The sequence below is a fragment of the Neoarius graeffei genome, chromosome 13, assembly GCF_027579695.1.
Source record: "Neoarius graeffei isolate fNeoGra1 chromosome 13, fNeoGra1.pri, whole genome shotgun sequence".
Classification (NCBI taxonomy): Eukaryota; Metazoa; Chordata; class Actinopteri; order Siluriformes; family Ariidae; genus Neoarius; species Neoarius graeffei.
The window spans coordinates 80959471-80985252 of NC_083581.1; the positions used below are offsets into that span (position 1 = coordinate 80959471).

Here is a 25782-nt window from a genome sequence, read left to right on the forward strand (position 1 = left end):
ATTTTAAATGAGCCTTGGCCCAGAGAAGACGTCTGCGCTTCTGGATCGTGTTTAGATACGGCTGCTTCTTTGAACTATAGAGTTTTAGCTGGCAACGGTGGATGGCATGGTGAATTGTGTTCACAGATAATGTTCTCTGGAAATATTCCTGAGCCCATTTTGTGATTTCCAATACAGAAGCAGGCCTGTATATGATGCAGTGCCGTCTAAGGGCCCGAAGATCACGGGCACCCAGTATGGTTTTCCGGCCTTGACCCTTACGCACAGAGATTCTTCTAGATTCTCTGAATCTTTTGATGATATTATGCACTGTAGATGATGAGATGTTCAAACTCTTTGCAATTGTACACTGTCGAACTCTTTTCTGATATTGCTTTACTATTTGTCGGCACAGAATTAGGGGGATTGGTGATCCTCTTCCCATCTTTACTTCTGAGAGCCGCTGCCACTCCAAGATGCTCTTTTTATACCCAGTCATGTTAATGACCTATTGCCAATTGACCTAATGAGTTGCAATTTGGTCCTCCAGCTGTTCCTTTTTTGTACCTTTAACTTTTCCAGCCTCTTATTGCCCCTGTCCCAACTTTTTTGAGATGTGTTGCTGTCATGAAATTTCAAATGAGCCAATATTTGGCATGAAATTTCAAAATGTCTCACTTTCGACATTTGATATGTTGTCTATGTTCTATTGTGAATACAATATCAGTTTTTGAAATTTGTAAATTATTGCATTCCGTTTTTATTTACAATTTGTACTTTGTCCCAACTTTTTTGGAATCGGGGTTGTAATCAGCACTGTTCAGTAATTTAGAAAATAGTCAAAATACAGGAAAAAGAAAACCTATGAATGAATAGGTGTGTCCATACTTTTGACTGGTGCTGTATGTTTTCTTTGTTAGAAAACAACACATTGTTTAATTTGTTTGAACAGTACCGTGGTACCAGTACATCAGAACAGGTTATTTTAGTTACATTAGAACTGTGTAAAACATAAATAAAGTCTGTTCTAGGAAATCATACCATCATCTATTGCTCTCATTACGACAGTATAGGTGCTGTTGTGGACATATGGAGATTCGCGGTCCATCTTCTTTGCTGAGGTGATCTTGCCTGTCTGTGGGTCTATGGACATCCACTTAGCTGGATCTTCTACTAGCTCATACCTTGAAACACAAATCCAGTTATCATCCCCCCCTTCTCCACAGTTGTGGAAAAGAAAATAAATAAATAAATAAATAAATAATCTGCTCTTTAAATTTGTATAGTTCAAAGCCTAAAGCCTTTGTAAATAAGTCCTTAAGGTTGTATCATAGTTTGTAAAATTGCCAGATTGAGAAAATTGCAGCAACTATCTGAGGCTAAACACAACCCAACTTCATGTCATTATCCACAGTAAAACCTGCTACTTTTCATACATACCTCAGTTTAGCTGGGTCTGAATCCTCATCTGTGACTGTGGGTATGTACAACACATCTCCTGGCTCTTCTTCCTCAACCCTGTAAACCTTCTGAATTTTATTCTGAAACTTCGGTGGGTCATTCACATCGGTGACTTTAATAGCGACTTTAACTGTGCTCTTTCCTTTTAAAGTCTCTGGTACAGGAGTTACTGGCTTTCCATCAATGCATAAAAATAATGGCTCTTCATTCTCGACTCCTATTTCCAGCTCAGTTAGAGTAGTCCTCTCGTAATCCTTTCCCTGTGAAACAAGGACATAAATATCCACATATTAAACACCTTCTTCAAAATATGTAGAGTTAATTATAAAAAAGTTCTGAACCACACACAGAGTTGCCAGTGTGTTAGTTACTAAATTGTTGTACCTAATGAACTGACAAGTCTTTGTACATTAGGATACCTAAAAAGTGCAGAATTGTCCTTGATAAAATATATATCATGCTTATATTTCTCAAAGCTTACCCATACAATTCTGTGCTATTCTACTGTGAATTCCTGATATCTACCTTGATGACAGTCAGCACTCCTTCATTGGTAAGTGGGTCTGTCTCAATCTTGTAGTTGCCCTCCTCATTACCCTTCAGGATAGTGAATACTGCTCTGGATGCTGGAGTGTTGGGAGTATCCTTGTCTTCCACAGGAATCCTTAATATCTCCCTGGTTTCCATCTCCATAACCTCAGCATTTAACTGGACGAGAAGAAATACAACAAGTTTAATCAGTTAATACCATATGTTTAAATTTAAGGGGCTAGGTAACCAGACAAGGTGAACCATTAAAATGCATTTTTCAGGAGCATGTTGTGCAATGTGTGTTCAGTTTCAGGACCATTCTTTACTTCATGTATGAAACGACTTGTAGGAAATGCAATGAGTATATTGATTAATTAAATTGAAGATCTAGTAAATGGTGCCCTGAGATGATTCAGTGACTTGTCCAGGGTCATGGGCGCAGATAGAGGAGGGGACGGGTGGGATTCGTCCCACCCAGATTTAAATTCACCTCGTTCGGTCCCCCCCACTTATAGGGAGGAAAAAACGTCTATGCTGTCTTTCTTTGCATAAGGCAAACCTCATGGAAAAATCAAAAGACTAATTACCATTCGGTTTATTGAGGTGCACAGCAGTACATACATAGTTGCAACAACTCACATAAAACAAAACAAAGACTGATATTCGGTTGGTTGATCTGTGCAGACTGCACAGGTTGCGAGCTCGAGCTTGGTTGCTATAGTTACCCACAACAAGTTTGACAGGCATATCGGGGACAGCTCCTAGTTCAGGACCCCAACACGGCATGATGAAGGGTGCCAAACCGAAAAGGCAGAAAATGATTGCATCGTTTTTTCAAAAAACAACAACTGTAAGTAAACTGTGCCTTACTTTATCATATCACCTTGCAATTTTTTGATAGTCTGTTCAAAGTAATGTCGTAGTGAAAGTAAAATCGTACGGAGTAGAGATGCCTTTCTGGTAGCCTCCTTCTTTCGGTGGTAGCCTGTAGATACAGTGCTCAGAAGGCAGTTTTAATGTTTAATCTGGCGTTCCCTGCCATAATTTCAGCGAGCATATTGTTTCATAAGGAACATGTAGCACATGAGAGCACCAGACATCACAGGTGTGCTCTATTCCTACTCTTTATTTATTAGTAGGTCTAAGCTAATGGTTGCAGGGATGAAGGAGTGATGGTTTTTTTGTCTTAGCTGAGTAATGTCGCCGCCCTGAGGGCATCAGAGTATATTCCTTGCACAACACATGTTGGGGGTGGGGGTGGGGTTGGTTTGCTGGCAGCTTTGTCCCCCCCAGTTCAAAAAAGTATCTGCACCCCTGTCCAGGGTGTACCTTGCTTCTCACCCATAGTCAGCTGAGATAGGCCCCAGCTTGCATGCGACCCTGCACAGGATAAGCGGTTAAGGATCATGATGGATGGATTGTCTGTTCTGTAAATATTCATACAATTGTATCTCTCAAATTTCATTTTATATGACATCATTTACAGTTGGGTGACTAATAAAAGGAAAATCCAGTGATGTTTTGCTGAGTGGAATATTGATTTATTTTTGCTAGCATGCTTTAGATCCACTCTTCCCCAGTGTTCTCCTGACTGATCATGGGTGGGTTTCCCAAAAGCATTGTAGCACAAAGATCATCATAAAAGGGTCAAGCAAGCATCACAATGAACACTCTCTCTCCTAGTTAAGATGCTCTTAACTTTAAGAGGCTTTTGGGTAACCCACCCCAGTTTGATCCTATGATGAAACATATCTTTCATGATGGGGTGTGGTCTCTTCCAGGAAGACCCTTCTCCCATTCACAGGACACAAGAGCTTAGTGAGTGGTTTCCTGAGGATGAAAATGATGTAACTCATATGCTATGGCCTTCACACTCACCAGTTTAATACTTATTGGAGTGTTTATAGTGAATTGTTTAACAGAGCATTCCACCACCACCATCAAAACACCAACTGAGAGAAAATCTTATAGAAGAATGGTATTCATAGCTCCAGCACAGTTTCACAGACTTGTTTTATTTCATTTAATGTGTCGTCCAGATTATTTCATTCAATAATGAAAAGTTGGCCATCTATTTGTATCATATGGATCTACTGTAATCTGCCACTCATAAAGTAAAACAGTATTTGGTAGAGGTAGAGACAGAGGCAAATCCTCACCTTTGGAGCAGTGAACACAGGTGCGTGAGTGTTGGAGTCAGTGATGGCAAAATTTACAGTGGTAGTGGATGAGAGTGATGGTGTTCCATGATCCCGTGCTTCGACAAGCATTTTATATTTCTTTACTTTCTAAAGCACATGAGAGCAAAGCAAGAGTTAGTACAGTATGTGTCTGTGTGCGCATGTTAATAGCAACAATAACTTTAAAATTAATATTTATTTATATACCATCTTTCATGAATTTAAAATGTAATTCCATAAATTAGATGCTAAATTCATAAATAGCAAATAAGTAAATTTATAGCACAGCTGAATTCTCAAATCTGTTTGGTGACTCATTTACTATAAAAGCAGCTCTGACAAAAGAGTGGTGCTTGAACTTTTGTGAACCCTTTAGAATATTCGATATTTCTGCATAAATATGAACTAAAACATGATTAGATTTTCACATAAGTCCTAAAAGTAGATAAAGAGAACCCAGTTAAACAAATGAGACAAAAATATTATGCTTGGGTATTTATTTATTCAGGAAAATGATCCAATATTACATATCTGTGAGTGGCAAAAGTATGTGAACCTCTAGGATTAGCAGTTAATTTGAAGGTGAAATTAAAGTCAGGAGTTTTCAATCAATGGGATGACAATCAGGTGTGAGTGGGCACCCTGTTTTATTTAAAGAGCATGGATCTATCAAAGTTTGATCTTCATAACATGTTTGTGGAAGTGTATCATGGCAAAACAAAGCATATTTCTGAGGACTGCAGAAAAAGTGTTGTTGATGCTCATCAGACTGGAAAAGTTTACAAAACCATCTCTAAAGAGTTTGGACTCCATCAATCCATAGTCAGACAGATTGTGTACAAATGGAGGAAATTCAAGACCATTGTTACCCTCCCCAGGAGTGGTCGACCAACAAAGATCACGCCAAGAGCAAGGTGTGTAATAGTCGGCGAGGTCACAAGGGTAACTTCTAAGCAATTGAAGACCTTTCTCACATTGGCTAATGTTCATGAGTCCACCATCAGGAGAACACTGAACAACAATGGTGTGCGTGGTAGGGTTGCAAGGAGAAAGCCACTGCTCTCCAAAAAGAACATTGCTGTTCATCTGCAGTTTGCTAAAGATCACGTGGACAAGCCAGAAGGCTATTGCAAAAATGTTTTGTGGAAACATGAGACCAAAATAGAACTTTTTGGTATAAATGAGAAGAGTTATGTTTGGAGAAAGGAAAACACTGCATTCCAGTATAAGAACCTTATCCCATCTGTGATACATGGTGGTCGTAGTATCATGGTTTGGGCCTGTTTTGCTGTGCCTGGGCCAGGACGGCTTGCCATCATTGATGGAACAATGAATTCTGAATTATACCAGTGAATTCTAAAGGAAAATGTCAGGACATCTGTCCATGATCTGAATCTCAAGAGAAGGTGGGTCATGCAGCAAGACAACGACCCTTAGCACACAAGTGGTTCTACCAAAGAATGGTTAAAGAAGAATAAAGTGAATGTTTTGGAATGGCCAAGTCAAAGTCTTGACCTTAATCCAATTGAAATGTTGTGGAAGGACCTGAAGCGAGCAGTTCATGTGAGGAAACCCACCAACATCCCAGAGTTGAATCTCTTCTGTACAGAGGAATGGGCTAAATTTCCTCCAAGCCGGTGTGCAGGACTGATCAACAGTTACTGGAAATGTTTAGTTGCAGTTATTGCTGCACAAGGGGTCACACCCGATACTGATAGCAAAGGTTCACATACTTTTGCCACTCACAGCTATGCAATATTGGATCATTTTCCTCAGTAAATAAATGTCCAAGTACAATATTTTTGTCTCATTTGTTTAACTGGGTTCTCTTTATCTACTTTTAGGACTTGTGTGAAAATCTGATGATGTATTAGGTCATACTTATGCAGAAATATAGAAAATTCTAAAGGGTTCACAAACATTCAAGCACCACTGTAATTCCAGCTACAAGTGGTAACAGTACCTCTGCTTCATCATACCACCTCATTGATTATTTTCCTACAATATCATGACACAGTGTGTTTTTTTCCCTTAAGAAACTTTTGTAATTTTGAAATCTTTTCACAATGTAGTAAAAGTAAAACCTATGTACATTTTCAATGTAATATTTTAAACACGTTGGAGTCTGCCTACTTTTAGTCCATTAAACAAATCATGGCAATGATCTAGGCATAAAAAGTATGTACTGAATGAGTACTGAATGAATAATGAAGCTATGATAAGGTAGGACTGGTACTGTGTGCATGTTCACACTCACATCGTAATCAAAGCAACCAGTCAAGACAAGATTTTTGTTCATGCTGCTTTCTCCATCCAAGAAGGATTCCAGAGAGATTTTTGGCAGTGTTGGCTCCTGAGACACTATCCTCATGGAGATGCGAGAATTGTTATTGTTTTTCTCATCATTGTCTCTTGTTTGCAATGAAACAGGAAGCTGACCTGTTTGTGAAAAGTGAGATAAAATCATACAGAATTATTTTGAATCTACACTTTAATGTAGTGTAGCTTTGGATTTTGTGGGGTAAGAAATCAAGAAAAAAAATGTAGAAATAACTCCAGGAGTTTTTCATAGTGTTCTTCAAAAGGTTCTTTTTTAAATCTTCTTCTTCTTTTGGCTGCTCCTGATTAGGGGTCGCCACAGCAGATCTTTCGTCTCCATTGCTCCCTGTCTTCCGCATCCTTCTCTACCATACCTGCCACTTTCATGTCCTCTCTCACCACATCCATGTATCACCTATTTGGCCTTCCTTGTTTTCATGTGCCTGGCAGCTCCATCCTCAACATTCTCCTTCCAACATGCTCTGCATCTCTTCTCAGGATGTGCCCATACCATCTCAGTCTCATCACTCTTAGCTTAATTCCCAAGCTCTCCACATGTGCTGTCCCTCTGATGTGCTCATTCCTTATCCTGTCCAACCTTGTCACTCCCATCGCAAGCCTTAACATCCTCGACTCTGCCACTTCCAACTTTGCCTCCTGTCTCTTCATTAAGGGTATGGTCTCCAATCCATACATCATAGCTGGCCTCACTACTGTCTTATACATCTTACCTTTCACTTTTGCTGGGACTTTCCTATCACAAATGACTCCTGAAATCCTTCTCCAACTGCTCTACCCTGCCTGCACTCTCTTTCTCACCTCACTATCGCAGCCCCCATTTTCCTGCACAGTTGACCCCAGGTACTTGAATTTACCAACTTTCTTTACATCTACTCAGGGGTTAAATTGGGCCGGGGCTGTCTGGGGCTGAGCCCCGGCACATAAGCTCGGAGCGGATGGCATATGATCACGCACACATCAAAAGCAACAAACCCTTTTCACGATTTTCAGTTCTGAATAATTAAATATCGTTTTATTAATCAATAAACCCATGACTTTTATGAGATAGATCATAGTTTTCCTGATAACAAGACGACCTGTCAAAGCTATTTAGAACAGAACTTGCGATCAGAGATTCTGGTTTCTGGAACACTGCGTGGGTTGCCAATTCCGCTTTTTATAAGCGACTTTGGGGTTTCTTTTTTTGTGAGCTCGCTTTAAAAAAAAATCAGAAGTCGTGGTTTGCGGGTTTTTGGGCTTGTGTTTCAGCGTTGTGACTTGTTTATAATTTTCTCTGTACACCGTCTCCCCTTTTACCTGCATACGATCCTAATCCATCAGAGGTGCTTGAACGAACTGTCTGTGCATTTGGCGAGTTCAATTTCCATAGTCCTATGTATTCAATTATTTATTTGGCATGTGGTGCTTTTTGTATTGTCTAGAACATACATAAGATGAGCATATTATAGCAGCAAAATAGAAGCACAATCATTTGAATGCAGCAAAACTTTTGCTGCATTCAAATGATTGTGCTTCTATTTTGCTGCTATAATATGCTCATCTTATGTATGTTCTAGACAATACAAAAAGCACCACATGCCAAATAAATAATTGAATACATAATAATAACAATAATAATAAATGCTTCCAATGTTATAGTGTTGTTTGTATTTGGTTGCATTCACTGCATGAATATATTTGATTGACAATTTGACTGACAGTGTTTTGGCATATTTAACATTTATCCTCCAAAATAAATCAACTGTTTTGGTTTAAGATTGTGCAAGCCTTCAAATTTTCTCACTGAACATTTCTCCTTCACATTTTTCACCTGTAGGCATGTGACAAGATTTAACATGATATTGCTCAACCTACCTCTGTAAAGCCAGCTAACAACTTATTAAAATGCACCAGAATTCAGCAAATAACATGTATGATAATAAAAAACTTCTGGGGGAGGACCCCCAGACCCCTCACTAATCATTTCCTTCAAACCAATGTACAACAACCTGTACAATCTGTTACATTGGCCAACCAATCTACATTCAAACTGCCATAATGTGTAGGGGGGCACTACAAGACACACATAGGCCTACAACACACAGATAAGGTGTATATCTCTGTGCAATATGATATAGTTATCAAATTAGAGGGTTATTTTCCAAAAAGTATATTGGGGCAGGGCAGCAGGGGCAGGGGCAGGTACGAGGCAGAGCCCCCCCACATAACCTATCCCAATTTAACCCCTGCGTCTACTCCTTGAATCTTCACTACACTCTCATCCCTATCTCTTTGACGCACGTTTTGCTACTGCTCACCTTCATTCCTCTTTGTTCCAATGCATACCTCCATCTCTCCAAACCCAACTAAACCTCCTTTCCACTTTCACCACATACCGGTATCACAATATCATCCGCAAACATCATGTTCCATGGTGACTCTTGCCTCAGTTTGTCCATCAAGCTATCCATCACTATGGCAAACAAGAAAGAACTCAAAGCAGATCCTTGATGAAGTCCCACCTTCACCTTGAACCATTCAGTCATTCCAACTGCACACCTCACTGCTGTTTCACTGTTCTCATACATGTCTTGCACCACTCTGATATACTTCTTATTCACTCCACACTTTTTCATACAATACCATAACTCATCTCTCGGCACTCTATCGTATGCCTTCTCCAGGTCTACAACACACAATGTGGCTTTCTCTGGCCTTCCTTGTACTTCTCCATTAACATTCTTAAAGCAAATTTGCATCCAACGTGCTCTTCCTTGGCATAAACCCGTACTGCTGTTCACAGATTGTTACCTCTCTTCTCAATCTTGCCTCCAATACCCTTTCCCATAACTTCATGGTGTGGTTCATCAATTTTATCCCTCTGTAGTTACTGCAGCTCTGTACATATCCCTTATTCTTGTATATTGCGACTTGCACACTCTCCATTCATTTGGCATTTTCTCATTCTCTAGGATCTTATTAAACAATCTCATTCGGAACTCCACAGCCGTCTCACCCAAACATCTCCAAGCCTCAATCGGGATACCATCTGGTCCAACTGCTTTCCCAGTCTTCATTCTTTTCATGGCTGCCCTCACCTCATCCTTACTAACCAACTCTGCTTCCTGATTTGCTGTCTCCAATGAATCTGACCTTTTCTCTCTTGGATTCTCCTCATTTAAAAAATCCTCAAAGTACTCTTTCCACCTTCTTAATACACTCTCTTTGTTTGTCAGCACATTTCCATTTACATCTTTCATCACTCTTACCTGCTGTACACCCCTCACTTTCCTGTTTCTCTGCCTAGCTAATCTATACAGGTCTTTATCTCCTTCTTTGGTCTCCAGTCTTTCATACAACTCCTGGTATGCATCTGCTTTCACCTTCGCTACTGCTCTTTTTGCCTTCTGTCTCATCTCTCTGTATAACTGCCTGCTTTCCTCATATCTCTGATTGTCCTAATTCTTCTTTGCTAGCCTCTTCTCTTTTATAATTTCCTGCACTTCTTTGTTCCACCATCATGTCTTCTTGTCTTCCTTCCTCCTTCCCGATGACCACTCTAGCACTTTCCTTGCTGCCTCTCTTACTAGTATAGCAGTAGTATCCCAATCTTCTGGCAGACTTCCATTACCACTCAAAGCTCATCTCATGTCTTCCCTAAACTCCTTCTGATGATCAATCTCTTTTAGTTTCCACCACTTAATCTTCAGCTCCACTATTTCATGCTTCCTCTTTTTCACTTTCAAGCTCATCCTGCACACAACCACTCTATGTTGTCTCACTACACTCTCCCCTGCCATCACTTTACAGTCTCCAATCTCCTTCAGGTTACCCCTTCTGCAGAGTATGTAGGCCACCTGTGTAGATCTTCCTCCACTCTTAAACGTCACCCTGTGCTGCTCTTTCTTTTAGAAGTACAGTATGTATTGACTATTGCCAAATTCATCCTCTTTGAAAAATCAACCATCATTTGCCCTTCCACATTTCTCTCTCTTCCACCATATCTGCCCATCATGTCCTCATCTCCTCTGTTTCCCTCGCCAACATGTCCGTTGAAATCTGCTCCTATCAGCACAAACTCCTCCCTCAGTATACTTTCTACCACTTCATTCATCTTTTCCCAGAAAGACTCTTTCTCTTCATTCTCACATCCAACCTGTGGGGCGTACACATACACAACATTGATTACCACTCCTTGAATCTCCAACTTCATGCCTATCACTCTATCTGATACCCTCTTCACATCAATCACACTGTTGACCAACTCTCCCCTCAAAACAATGCCAAGACCATTTCTCTTTCCATCAACTCCATAATAAAACAACTTGCATCCACCTCCAATGTTCTTGGCCTTGCTTCCCTTCCACCTCGTCTCCTGCACACACAAAATGTCCCACTTCCTTCTTTCCATCATACATGCTAACTCTCTTGCTCTGCCAGTCAATCTTCCCACATTCAGTGTCCCTACCCCCAATTCTAAGCTCCTTCCCTTCTATCTTTCACGCTCTCTCCTAACACACCTCCCCCGTCTCTTTCTCCTTCTCCATTTTGACACAACAGTAGCATACTTTCTACTGGCACCCTGTTGACCAACAGTACCAGAGGCAGTCATTGTTAACCCGGGCCCCGACCGATCCAATATGGCATTTCTCTTTTCAATCCACATGTTAGATTTGACACGGTTTTAGGCCGGATGCCCTTCCTGACGTGACCCTCTCCAATTTATCCGGGCTTGGGACTGGCACCAAGAGTACGCTTATGCACCCCCAGTGGCTGGATTTCTATTTCTATTTCTTTGCTTAAATAAGAGTTGTTAACTTCCTCAACAGGAATAATTTTTGATAAGGAAACCCTTTCTTTTCTTCTTAACAATGAAGAATAGAATTTTTACAAACAGTGTGATTCTCACCTTCTTTTATGTTCTCTGGAACTTCTATGTATAAATCCTGAGGTATGAATACAGGTGGGTTATCGTTCTTATCTGTTATGGCCACATCGAAAGCCAAAGTTTTGTCAAGAACTTTCCCACTATTTTCTTCCATCACATCAAAATTCACCTAGTTATGAAAAATGCAATAAGACAACCATTGATATTTAATTTTAACTTTATGTTCCTGAAATAAACTCAAATGATAATTCATTTTGATTAACTATAACATTAACACAACTAGAGACTGAATAAATTCCTTGGAAATAAATTAAATAAATACAAATTCAGAAAAATACTCTCAAAAGATCTTATTGAAATGTATAATTGATTACTCACATGAATAATCGGGTAGGTTTCTCGGTCTATGGGCTTGTGTATGAAGACTTCACCAGTCTTTTCATTAATGGAGAACGTGCCTAATGGTTCTTCATCCACACCGTGGCCACTGATGCTGAATTTGAGGGTGTGATTCACATCCTTATCATTGTACAACTGAAGCCAAAAGAGTAAAACAAAAAGTTCTGTCCAATTCAGATTAAATTAGTTCATCTTAAACTTTGCAGAAAGTCTGAGCAGCATGAACAATTTCATTGGATCCCATGTACTGTACAGAATGCATGGCAGCTTGGTATCTGAGAGTCAATATCTGGTTCATCAAGTTTAATTAATTAGACTTATATCTGAGAGAGTCACATGGTACACCCACCAATGATGGCTGCTTAGTAGAAGACAGACCTCGAGTTTTCCCCAAACCTTCCTAAAATTTCAATTAATGTAATTATTTTGTTTTTATTTTGATCCTGGTCATGGTTGAGAGCTGGGATGAGTCAGAAAAGTCATTATTCTATTTGCAATCAGCCTCCTAATCCATGAGGAAAGCCTGTTCAGAACCCCCAGGTAACATCATTACCCAAAATGGCTGAGACACCTGTTGTTATACTTGCCAACCCTCCCGATTTTGGCAGGAGGCTCCCGATTTCGGCGGGAAGCTCCAGATTTTAGCCTCCGTCTCCCGCCTCCTGATTGTATTTGTTAAAAACTGGATAATCTCCTGGTTTGGGGAAATCCCTACTGCCAAATTAAAAATACTCCCGATTATGTCCAATCAGAATCGTATGAGAAACACTGCTGACATCAACTGATTTTTAACCAATCAACAAACAGAATGACAGTCACTTCCAAAATGTAGGATTCACCCAGGCTGTCCGACATTTTTTACAAGCAGTCATTCATCTCATTATCTCTAGCTGCTTTATCCTTCTACAGGGTCGCAGGCAAGCTGGAGCCTATCCCAGCTGACTATGGGCGAAAGGCGGGGTACACCCTGGACAAGTCACCAGGTCATCACAGGGCTGACACATAGACAACCATTCACACCTATGGACAATTTAGAGTCAGCAGTTAACCTAACCTGCATGTCTTTGGACTGTGGGGGAAACCGGAACACCGGGAGGAAACTCACGCGGACAACATGCAAACTCGACACAGAAAGGCCCTCGGTGGCTACGGGGCTCGAACCTGGACCTTCTTGATGTGAGGCGACAGTGCTAACCACTACACCACCATGCCACCCGCAGTCAGTCATCATGGCCACTAAACCCAATTCCAAATGGCAAAAATATGAATGCAAATATCAGGTTGCATGGAGAATGAATTTCTATGGATAAGCAAATGTTTGACCAGCCAGATACACATTTTAAGGTAAAGATACTGTGGCAGTGGGGGTGTGGTCAAGTGCCGGTCTGTGACAGGAGGGCGGAGTCAGGGAAGGTAAGTGGCAGAATCACTACACCTGAGAGCAATTAACCTGTTTGTGTGTCTTCCCAGTGACCGCGCCCTATATAAGGAGGGAGAGCAGAGAGCAGGGGAGCTCTCCCTGGAACCACACGCCAAGTATGTGTCTGTAAAAGTTGATCATATAGTTGTTAGACTGAAAAGTGTGACAATAAAGTGGATTATCAACCTGAGCTCTGTCCTGCTGTCTTCTTTGCTCCACCCATGCATAAGAACTGCTACAGTGGTGCCGAAACCCGGGACCGGGAGCACAGAACACCGAACCGCCCCATGGAGTTTTCCCCATTCACCGACCTGGTCCACGCCCTCGCCACGGCCCAGCAAAGCCAGCACCAGGCGCTTGTCATGCTCCGTAAGGAGCAGGAGCAGCGCTTCGAGGCCCTGGTGTTGGCCCAGCAGGAGGACCGACAGGCGTTCCGGCACCTCCTCACGTTGGCGGGGACAATCAACGCTTCTATTGCGGGCCCATCCCCCCTCACCCTGACAAAGATGGGCCCGCAGGATGACCCCGAGGCTTTCATCATGCTCTTTGAGCAAGTCGCGGAGACCTTGGGGTGGCCGATGGATCAGCGCGTGGCGTGCCTCCTCCCCCTGCTAACGGGGGAGGCACAGTTGGCCGCGCTACAGCTCCCCACCGACCACCGGCTGGCCTACGCAGACCTTCACCGGGCCATCCTCCAGCGCGTGGAGCGCACCCCCAAACAACAGCGCCAGCGCTTCCGCGCTCTGCGCTTGGAGGAAGTCGGCCACCCATTCGCATTTGGCCAGCAACTCCGGGACGCCTGCTGGCGGTGGCTGAGAGCCAACAACCGTGACGCCGAGGAGATCGATGATCAGGTGGTGCTGGAGCAGTTCATCGCGCGCTTGCCCACAGGAACCACGGAGTGGGTCCAGTGCCACCGCCCGGCGTAGCTGGATCAGGCCATCGAGCTGGCGGAGGACCATTTGGTGGCTGTTCCAGTGGCAGGAAAGCAGACAGCCTCTTCTCTTCTCTCTCTCTCCCCCCTCCTTCTGTGTCCCGTCCTTGCCCCATTCACCCACCACGGAGGCGGGGGCCGGCGCTACCCCAGCCGGCCCGTAGCACCCGCGGTGCCCTCCCGTTTCTCCCTTCTGTGTCTGTCTCTCCCCCCCTCAGGTGAGTGAGCCCCAGAACACCGGTGCAGAGAGGAAGCCCGGGCCGCTGTGCTGGCGCTGCGGGGAACCGGGCCACCTCCAACAGCAGTGCACAGCAATGGAGGTGGGCGCAGTGGTTCGGATCCCTGACGCGCCAGAAGCCACCCTCGATCGGGCCAGAGCATATCGCATACCAGTGAGTATCCAAGGGGATACATATCAGGTGTTGGTGGATTCTGGTTGTAATCAGACCTCAATTCACCAAAGCCTGGTTCAAAATGAGGCACTGGGGGGAGCACAGGGGGTGAAGGTGTTGTGTGTGCACAGGGATGTTCACAGCTACCCTTTGGTGTCAGTCCACTTTTTTTTCCGAGGGGAAACATTTATAGTGAAGGTGGCGGTTAATCCTCGCCTTACCCACTCTTTGGTTTTGGGGACTGATTGGCCAGGATTTCGGGGTTTGTTGTCACGCATAGTAGAGAGTGGGTCCTGCCATTTAGCAGGGGGAGGTCCTGGTGTCGCTTTGGTGGGAGCAGCTGTCACAGAGCCGTCTATGTCATCTCTGTGTCAGAGTGAGGAGCCCCAGGCTCCTCCTCTCTCTCTCGGGGAATCCTTCACAGATTTCCCGTTAGAACAATCGCGAGACGAGTCTCTGCAACATGCATTTGACCAAGTGAGAGTAATCGATGGTCAAACACTCCCGTCGAACGCCACCCCGTCCTTCCCCTAGTTCTCTATTATGAAGGATAGATTATACCGAGTTATGCAGGACACTCAGACGAAAGAGCAAATCACACAGCTTTTAATTCCAAAGAGCCGCCGGGAATTGGTATTCCAGGTGGCTCACTTTAATCCCATGGCTGGACACCTAGGGCAGGACAAGACACTAGCCCGAATAATGGCCCGATTCTATTGGCCGGGGATTCACGGCAATGTTCGTAGGTGGTGTACGGCATGCCGCGAATGCCAGTTAGTAAATCCAGCGGCCATTCCAAAAGCGCCTTTGCGCCCTCTTCCATTGATCGAGACCCCGTTTGAGAGAATTGGGATGGATCTCGTTGGGCCATTAGATCGGTCAGCACGAGGGTACCGCTTTATATTAGTTCTGGTGGACTATGCAACGCGATACCTGGAAGCAGTGCCTCTGCGCAATATCTCAGCATGCAGTATTGCGGAGGCACTCTTCCGTATCATCTCCCGAGTCGGAATCCCGAAAGAGATTCTGACTGATCAAGGCACTACATTTATGTCACGGACACTGCGCGAACTGTATGGGTTATTGGGGATTAAGCCGATCTGCACCAGTGTGTATCACCCACAAATGGACGGTTTAGTAGAACGGTTCAACCGCACCCTCAAAAATATCATTAAAAAATTTGTAAGTGAGGACGCACGTAATTGGGATAAGTGGCTCGAGCCCTTGTTGTTCTCAGTGCGAGAGGTTCTCCAAGCCTCCACGGGGTTCTCCCCGTTCGAATTATTATATGGGCATAAGCCGTGCGGCATTCTAGATGTGCTGCAGGAAAATTGGGAGGAGGGACCTTCACAAAGCAAGAACGAAATTCAATACGTTATCGACCTGTGCGCAAAACTCCACACGCTCACCCACCTAACCCAGGGGAATTTGCGGCAGGCCCAGGAACGGCAAGCCCACCTGTACAACAAGGGTACGCACCTTAGGGAGTTCACTGAGGGAGATAAAGTACTTGTACTGTTGCCCACTTCGAGCTCCAAATTGATTGCCAAGTGACAAGGTCCCTTTGAGGTCACACGGCGAGTCGGGGACGTTGACTACAAGGTGAGGCAAATGGACAGGGGTGGGGCGCTACAAATTTACCACCTCAATCTCCTTAAACTCTGGAAGGAGGAGGTCCCCATGACGTTGGTGTCGGTGGTTCCAGAGAAGGCGGAGCTGGGGCCAGAGGTTCAAAAAGGGGCATTGACATCACGTACCCCTCCGGTCCCCTGTGGAGACCACCTTTCCCTGACCCAGCTCACGGAAGGCGCCCAGTTGCAGACCGAGTTTTCAGATGTGTTCTCGCCCCTGCCCGGTCGCACTAACCTCATAGAGCACCACATAGAGACGCCCCCAGGGGTGGTAGTGCATAGCCGCCCTTACAGACTACCCAAACACAAAAAAAAGGTGGTTCGAGAAGAACTTGAGACCATGCTCGAAATGGGCATCGTAGAGGAGTCCCACAGTGACTGGAGCAGCCCGGTGGTCTTGGTACCCAAGGCCGACAGTTCGATCCGGTTCTGTGTGGACTACAGAAAAGTCAATGCGGTGTCTAATGTCGACGCGTACCCAATGCCTCGTATTGATGAGCTGCTCGATCGGCTCGGCACTGCTCGCTTTTATTCGACACTGGATTTGATGAAGGGATATTGGCAGATCCCCTTGACTCCACTATTCCGAGAAAAAACGGCCTTTTCCACAACGTTTGGTTTACACCAATTCATCACCCTTCCGTTTGGGCTGTTTGGGGCGCCAGCTACGTTTCAGCGGCTGATGGACAGAGTCCTCTGCCCTCACGCCACTTATGCGGCCGCTAATCTAGATGACATCATCATCTATAGTAATGACTGGCAGCAGCACCTCGAACATCTGAGGGCCGTCCTTAGGTCGCTGAGGCGAGCGGAGCTCACAGCCAACCCAAAGAAGTGTGCGATTGAGCGGGTGGAAGTACGGTATCTGGGCTTCCGCTTGGGCAATGGGCAGGTGCGTCCCCAAATTAATAAGACGGCAGCAATTGCGGCCTGCCCAAGGCCCAAGACCAAAAAGGGGGTGAGACAGTTCCTGGGGCTGGCTGGCTATTACCGTAGGTTTATACCTAATTATTCGGACGTCACCAGCCCGCTGACTGATCTCACTAAAATGGGGGCACCAGATCCGGTCCAGGGGACGGAGCAATGCCAGCGGGCTTTTTCTGAGGTAAAGGCTGCACTGTGTGGGGGGCCACTTTTACACTCCCCTGACTTTTCTCTCCCCTTTATGTTGCAGACTGATGCGTCGGACAGAGGTCTGGGGGCGGTTTTGTCCCAGGAGGTGGAGGGGGAGGACCGCCCCGTCCTGTACATCAGCATGTCAACAAGCGAAGTAACATACTTAAAAATACGTGTCTTAAGAAATGAACTTAAAAGAATAGCAGGAAGCTGTCGGTGCATGAGGGGTGCTACAGCACCATAGAGAAAGAGTGTCTGGCTATCAAGTGGGCGGTCCTCGCCCTCTGGTACTACCTGCTGGGGCGCCCTTTCACCCTCTGTTCGGACCACGCGCCCCTCCAGTGGCTCCACCGCATGAAGGATGCCAACGCGCAGATCACCCGTTGGTATCTGGCACTCCAACCCTTTAATTTCAAGGTGGTCCACAGGCCGGGGGCGCAGATGGTCCTGGCGGACTTCCTCTCCCATCAAGGGGGGGGGGAGTCGGCTGCAGGCCGGACGGCTGCCTGGCCTGAGTCGGGTGGTGGGGGTATGTGGCAGTGGGGGCGTGGTCAAGCGCCAGTCTGTGACAGGAGGGTGGAGTCAGGGAAGGTAAGTGGCAGAATCACTACACCTGAGAGCAATTAACCTGTTTGTGTGTCTTCCCAGTGACCGTGCCCTATATTAGGAGGGAGAGGAGAGCAGGGGAGCTCTCCCTGGAACCAGATGCCGAGTGTGTGTCTGCAAAAATTGATCATATAGTTGTTAGACTGAAAAGTGTGACAAAGCGGATTATCAACCTGAGCTCTGTCCTGCCATCTCCTGTGCTCCGCCCATACATAAGAACTGCTACAGATACCTTAAATCAGAATATAATGGACATTTAAGTGTGAAATTAAACCAGTCTTCCATACCATTTCAGAAACAAACTGTACAACTTCTAAAGTGTTTCGTGAAACTTGGCATGACAGAAAATTTGTTTGGTGAGTGTATTTGAATTGTGCGGTAGTGTCTTAGTGCTATTTTGAATTTATGTTTGAAAGTTTTAAGTGAAAGTTTACAAGTGAATTATCTGGAAAGTGATTGATTTTGATAGAGTTTTGAGGTTTTAAGTGAAAGATTACTAGTGAGTGTATTTTGGTAGTACTAAAATTTTGCATTTGAGTGAATTTCTTTGTGGAGTATATTTTGATAGTATGGTAGGATTTATAGTGACATTTTTAAATTTTGTTTGAAAACTTTCAGTCAAAGTTTGCAAATGAGCAAATTCCTTTGATGCATTCCGATAGGATTTTGAAAGTATTTCTAGTGTTTTTTAAAAATTCTGTTGGAAAGTGTTTAGTGAGAGAGATGCATTTTAGTAGTACTAAGACAGTGCAGTATTTAGTTAATTCAGCTGTTACTATTTTGGTTAAATCTTATTAAAATTTTATTTAATTTATATATGATATTATAGTACTTGTCCAGGGTGTACCCTGCCTTTCGCCCGTAGTCAGCTGGGATAGGCTCCAGCTTGCCTGCGACCCTGTAGAACAGGATAAAGCAGCTAGAGATAATGAGATGAGATGAGATGATAGTGACCTGGCGACTTGTCCAGGGTGAACCCCGCCTTTCGCCCATAGTCAGCTGGGATAGGCTCCAGCCTGCCTGCGACCCTGTAGAACAGGATAAAGCGGCTAGAGATAATGAGCCGAGATGATAAAACTTGCCTTCGTGCCTACGGCGCTCAAACTTGTCTCCTTCTGAGCTATTCGCAGAGAGGGAGAATCTCCCTCTTTGCAATTTCCCAAGTTGGAGCCGCTGGTATTATTTCAGATTTTTCACTTTGAGCTTTCTCATGGGCGGCACGGTGGTGTAGTGGTTAGCGCTGTCGCCTCACAGCAAGAAGGTCCTGGGTTCGAGCCCCGGGGCCGGCGAGGGCCTTTCTGTGTGGAGTTTGCATGTTCTCCCCGTGTCCACGTGGGTTTCCTCCGGGTGCTCCGGTTTCCCCCACAGTCCAAAGACATGCAGGTTAGGTTAACTGGTGACTCTAAATTGACCGTAGGTGTGAATGTGAGTGTGAATGGTTGTCTGTGTCTATGTGTCAGCCCTGTGATGACCTGGCGACTTGTCCAGGGTGTACCCCGCCTTTCGCCCGTAGTCAGCTGGGATAGGCTCCAGGTTGCCTGCGACCCTGTAGAAGGATAAAGCGGCTAGAGATAATGAGATGAGATGAGCTTTCTCATGCCTGATACATGAATCCCATAACCTAGAATAACTGATAGAACAATATCAACAATTCAAAAACTCTTTAATTGTATAAATTTTAAATGGTTTGCAATTAATTGGGATCCACTGTTTTTATATATATATATATATATATATATATATATATATAAAAACCTCCTTCTCACCCCCGGCGGGGGGGGGGGGGGGGGTGGTATCCATGTCATCCTCAAGCTCGGGTCCTCTACCAGAGGCCTGGGAGTTTGAGGGTTCTGCGCAGTATCTTCGATGTTCCTAGGACTGCACTCTTCTGGACTGAGGCTTCAGATGTTGTTCCTGGGATTTGCTGGAGCCACTCTCCCAGTTTGGGGGTTACTGCCCCAAGTGCCCCCACTACCACGGGGACCACGCAACCCTTGACCTTCCACATCCGTTCCAGCTGCTCTTTCAACCCTTGATACTTCTCAAGTTTCTCATGTTCCTTCTTCCTGATGTTGGCGTCAGCTGGGATCACCACATCTATCACCACCACCCTCTTCTGCTCTTTGTCCACCACCACTATGTCCGGTTGGTTAGCCAGGATCTGTTTGTCAGTCTGGAAGCTGAAGTCCCACAGAACCTTGGCCCTGTTGTTCTCAGCCACCTTCTGTGGTATGGCCCATTGGGACTTGGGTACTTCTATTCCATACTGCTTGCAGATGTTCCTGTATACTATCCCAGCCACTTGGTTGTGCCTCTCCATGTACGCTGATCCAACTAGCATCTTACACCCTGCTACTATGTGCTGGACTGTTTCAGGGGCTTCTTTGCACAGTCTGCATCTTGGGTCTGATCTACTCTGGTAGATCCTGGCCTCTATGGGTCTTGTGCTTATGGCCTGTTCTTGTGCTGCCATGATTAGTGCCTCTGTGCTGTCTGTCACTCCTGCATTATCCAGTCACTGGATATATATATATATATATATATATATATATATATATATATATATATATATATATATATATATATATTATCCCTTCCTAGAAATGCCACCTTATTGTGGTGGAGGGGTTTGTGTGCTTGAATTATCCTAGGAGCTATGTTGTTGGGGGCATTATACCTCTGTCAGGGTTTCCCAAGGCAGACAGGTCCTAGGTGACAGGCCAGACCAAGAGCAGTTCACCAAAACCCTTATGGAGAAACAATCGAGGACCGTGACGTCGCCTGGTATGGCGCAGCTGGGGCCCCACCCTGGAGCCAGGCCCGGAGTTGGGGCTCGTATGTGAGCACTTGGTGGCTGGGCCTTTGCCCACGGGGCCCGGCCGGGCTCAGCCTGAAGAGGTGACATGGGCCCGACCTCCTGTGGGTTCACCACCCACACAGCTAGCAGTAGGGGACTGGTGCAGTGTGGATTGGGTGGCAGTCGAAGGCAGGGGCCTCGATGACCTGATCCGCGGACACAGCGGCTAGCTGTTGGGACATGGAATGTCACTTTGCTGGGGGAAAAGAGCCTGAGCTTGTGCGGGAGGTTGAGAGGTACCAGCTAGAGATAGTCGGGCTCACCTCCATGCACAGCTTGGGCTCTGGAACCCAGCTCCTCAAGAGGGGCTGGACTCTCCACTTCTCTGGAGTCGCCCATGGTGAGCAGCAGCGGGCTGGTGTGGGCTTACTTATAGCTCCCCAGCTGAGCCGCCATGTGTTGGAGTTTACCCCAGTGAACGAGAGGGTTGCCTCTCTGCGCCTTTGGATTGGGGAGAGGGCTCTTGCTGTTGTTTGTGCCTATGTGCTGAATAGCAGTATAGAGTATCCGGCCTTCTTGGAGTCCCTGGAAGAGGTACTGAGGGGTACTCAGACTGGGGACTCCATTGTGCTACTGGGGGACTTCAATGCTCATGTGGGCAATGACAGTGACACCTGGAGGGGCGTGGTTGGGAGGAACGGCCTCCCCGATCCGAATCCGAGTGGTGTTTTGTTATTGGAATTCTGTGCTAGTCACAGTTTGTCCATAACAAACACCATGTTCGAGCATAGGGGTGTCCATAAGTGCACATGGCACCAGGACACTTCAGGTCGAAGGTTGATGATAGACTTTGTTGCTGTTTCATCTGATCTCCGGCCCTATGTCTTGGACACTCGGGTGAAGAGAGGGGCTGAGCTGTCAACTGATCACCACCTGGTGGTGAGTTGGATCTGCTGGCGGAGGAGGAAGCTGGACAGACCTGGCAGGCCCAAACATATGGTGAGGGTCTGCTGGGAATGTCTGGCTGAGCACTCTGTTGGGTAGGTCTTTAACTCCCACCTCCGGGAGAGCTTTTCCCACCTTCTGAGGGAGGCGGGGGACATTGAGTCTGAGTGGACCATGTTCTCTACCTCCATTGTGGACGCAGCTGTTCGGAGCTGTGGCCGCAAGGTCTCCGGTGTCTGTCGTGGCGGCAATCCCCGAACCCGGTGGTGGACACCAGAAGTAAGGGATGCTGTCAAGCTGAAGAAGGAGTCCTATTGGGCCATGCTGACCTCCGGGACTCCTGAGGCAGCTGACGGGTATCAGCAGGCTAGGCGTGCTGTAGCTTGGGCAGTTGCGGAGACAAAAACTCGGAACTGGGAGGAGTTCGGGGAGGCCATGGAGAAGGACTATCGGTTGGCCTCGAAGAAATTCTGGCAAACCGTCCAGCACCTCAGGAGGGGGAAGCAGTACTCTGCCAACACTGTTTACAGTGCGGGTGGGGAGCTGTTGACCTCGACTGGGGACATTGTCGGGCGGTGGAAGGAATACTTTGAGGATCTCCTCAATCCCACCATCATGTCTTCCATTGAGGAGACTGAGGCTGATGACTCAGAGGTGGATTCGTCCATTACCCAAGCCAAAGTCACTGAGGTGGTTTGCAAGCTCCTCGGTGGCAAGGCACTGGGGATGGATGAGATCCGCCCTGAGTATCTCAAGTCTCTGGATGTTGTGGGGCTGTCTTGGCTGACACGCCTCTGCAACATTGTGTGGCGGTCGGGGACAGTGCCTCTGGAGTGGCAGGCTGGGGTGGTGGTCCCTCTTTTTAAGAAAGGGGACCGGAGAGTGTGCTCCAATTATAGGGGAATCACACTTCTCAGCCTCCCAGGGAAGGTTTACTCCAGGGTACTGGAGAGGAGAATTCGACCAATAGTCGAACCTCGGATCTAGGAGGAACAATGTGGTTTTCGTCCTGGTCACGGAACACTGGACCAGCTCTATACCCTTCATAGGGTACTCGAAGGTTCATGGGAGTTTGCCCAACCAGTCCACATGTGCTTTGTGGATCTGGAGAAGGCATTCAACCATGTCCCCCATGGTATTCTGTGGGGGGTGCTTCGGGAGTATGGGGTTCGGGGCTCTTTGCTAAGGGCTGTCTGGTCCCTGTACGAATGGAGCAGGAGTCTGGTTCGCATTGCCAGCAGTAAGTCAGACCTGTTCCCAGTGCATGTTGGACTCCGGCAGGGCTGCCCTTTGTCACCAGTTCTGTTCATAATTTTTACGGACAGAATTTCTAGGTGCAGGAAGGAATCCTGTTTGGGAACCACAGGATTTCATCTCTGCTTTTTGAGGATGATGTTGTCCTGTTGGCTTCTTCAAACCAGGACCTTCAGCATGCGCTGGGGCAGTTTGCAGTCAAGTGTGAAGCGGCTGGGATGAGAATCAGCACCTCCAAGTCCGAGGCCATGGTTCTTGACCGGAAAAGGGTGGTTTGCCTTCTCCAGGTTGGTGGAGAAGTCCTGCCTCAAGTGGAGGAGTTTAAATATCTCGGGATCTTGTTCACGAGTGAGGGAAGGATGGAGCGTGAGATCAACAGGCGGATCGGTGCAGCCTCCGCAGTGATGTGGTCGCTTTACTGGTCCATCATGGTGAAGAAGGAGCTGAGCCAAAAGGCAAAGCTCTCAATTTACCGGTCGATCTACGTTCCGACTCTCACCTGTGGTCCTGAGTTTTGGGTAATGACTGAAAGCACAAGATCGCGGATACAAGCGGCCGAAATGAGTTTCCTTCGCAGGGTGGCTGGGTGCTCCCTTAGAGATAGGGTGAGAAGCACAGTCACTCAGGAGGAGCTTGGAGTAGAGCCGCTGCTCCTCCACATTGAGAGGAATCAGCTGAGGTGGCTCGGGCATCTTTTTCGGATGCCTCCCAGATGCCTCCCTGGGGAGGTGTTCCAGGCATGTCCCCCCGGGAGGAGGCCCCGGGGAAGACCCAGGACACGCTGGAGGGACTATGTCTCTTGGCTGGCCTGGGAACGCCTCGGTGTTCTTCCCAAGGAGCTGTCCAAGGTGTCTGGGGAAAGGGAAGTTTGGGCTTCCATGCTTAGACTGTTGCCTCCGTGACCCGGTCCCGGATAAAGTGGAAGAAGACGAGACAAGACAAGACGAGACACTGTTTTTATCATTTCAACTGCACATCATACCCTCGTCCAATTGAAAATGTCGTCATTCACGCACTTTTCTCCCCCATGAGAATTTTGAAAAGTTGGCAAGTATGGGTCATAGTGGAGCAGAGGTTCACTCAGGTACTGTGGTGCGAGACCATTCAGTGCTTTAAAGGTCAATAGTAGTACTTTATAATCAATACAAAATTTAATTGGGAGCCAATGCAGTGTGGACAAGACAGAGGTGATGAGGTCATATTTTCTAGTTCTAGTAAGGACTCTTGCTGCTGCATTTTGAACTAACTGGAGCTTGTTTATGCACTTATTGGAACATCCAGACAGTAAGGCATTACAATAATCCAACCTGGAGGTAACGAAAGCATGAACTAGTTTTTCCGCGTCACATTAAATTTCTTATCTTTGCAATATTTCTGAGATGAAAGAAAGCTATCCGAGTAATGTTATCAATGTGAGTTTCAAATGAAAGACTGGGGTCAATAATCACTCTGAGGTCTTTTACAGCTGCATGTGAAGAAACAGAAAGGCCATCCAGAGTTACTGTGTAATCAGAAAACTTACTTCTAGCTGCATGTGGTCCGAGTACAAGTACTTCAGTCTTGTCAGAGTTAAGCAGAAGGAAGTTAATAAGCATCCAGTGTCTAATGTCCTTTACACATTCCTCAATTCTATTAAGCTGGTGTATCTCATCAGGTTTTGCAGAAACATACAACTGTGTGTCATCAGCATAACAGTGGAAACTAATACAATGTTTACGAATAATATCACCCAGAGGGAACATATATAAAGAAAAAAGCAATGGACCCAAAACAGGACCTTGTGGAACACCAAACTTTACCTCAGTACATCTAGAAATATCACCATTTATATCAACATACTGATGGCGATCAGTTAAAGAAGACCTGAGCCAGGAGAGGGCTGTTCCCTTAACTCCCACAACATTTTCTAGTCTATCTAGAAGAATGGAATGATCAATGGTATCAAATGCTGCACTAAGGTCAAGAAACACAAGCAGCGAGACACAGCCCTGATCAGACGCCAACAGTAGGTCGTTTACTACTTTAACCAGAGCTGTCTCTGTGCTATGATGAGGTCTAAATCCTGACTGATACATTTCATGGATGTTATTCCTATGTAAATATGAGCATAACTGCTGTGCCACAGATTTTTCAAGGATCTTGGAGATAAAGGGGAGGTTTGATATTGGCCAATAATTGGACAGCTGACAGGGATCGAGGTCAGGTTTTTTAATCAGGGGTTTGATAACTGCTAATTTAAAGGATTTGGGTACATAGCCAATCATAAGAGAAGAATTTATTATTTTTAGAAGCGGTTCAATTACTTCAGGTATTATCTGTTTGAATAGACGTGTAGGTAAGGGATCTAGTACACAAGTTGAGGCTTTTGATGCCGAGATTAATGAAATTAATATAGTGTCTCTGTAAGGGGAGTAAAACATTCTACTTGATGATTTGATACAGTTATATTGTTAACTACAGGGTCACTTACATTGTCTGACCTTAAATTAGTAGTTTGAATTTTTTGTCAGATATTCTCAATTTTGTCATTAAAAAAAATTCATGAAATCATTGCTACTATATACTACAGGTGTGCATGTGTCTATAGTGGACTTATTCCTGGTTAATTTTGCTACAGTCTTAAATAGGAATCTAGGATTATTTTTGTTATCTTCTATTATGGAGGAGAGATGTGTTGATCTCGCAGCACTAAGAGCTTTTCTATACTTCAGGAAGCTCTCCTTCCACACTAATTTGAACACTACCAATTTTGTTTGATGCCATTTACATTCCAATTTTCGAGTGGTCTGTTTTAATGTGCAAGTGTCATCATTATACCAGGGTGCTAATTTTTTTTTCTGATCATTTTCCTTTTTAGAGGAGCTACATTATCTAAAGTATGGCGGAATGTTGACTCTAAGCATTCAGTTGCCTGATCAAGTTCTGCAGGG

At 45.4% G+C, this 25782-nt stretch overlaps 1 protein-coding gene across 3 annotated transcripts in view; it reads right to left on the bottom strand.

Annotated features, from left to right (window-relative positions):
* The window catches only part of LOC132897196 (cadherin-like protein 26), a 229213-nt gene that overhangs the window by 92902 nt on the left and 110529 nt on the right, over positions 1 to 25782 (bottom strand). For all 3 annotated transcript variants that reach the window (XR_009656266.1, XM_060938630.1, XM_060938631.1), the window contains exons 4-10: positions 11737 to 11892; positions 11380 to 11527; positions 6409 to 6590; positions 4131 to 4259; positions 1966 to 2148; positions 1420 to 1700; positions 1021 to 1163 (exon numbers count right to left, since the gene is read on the bottom strand). Coding sequence is in view for 2 of the 3 variants with exons in the window: in XM_060938630.1 (XP_060794613.1) it covers positions 1021 to 1163; positions 1420 to 1700; positions 1966 to 2148; positions 4131 to 4259; positions 6409 to 6590; positions 11380 to 11527; positions 11737 to 11892 (1222 nt within the window). In the remaining variant the exon portion in view is untranslated. The remainder of the gene's footprint in view (positions 1 to 1020; positions 1164 to 1419; positions 1701 to 1965; positions 2149 to 4130; positions 4260 to 6408; positions 6591 to 11379; positions 11528 to 11736; positions 11893 to 25782) is intronic.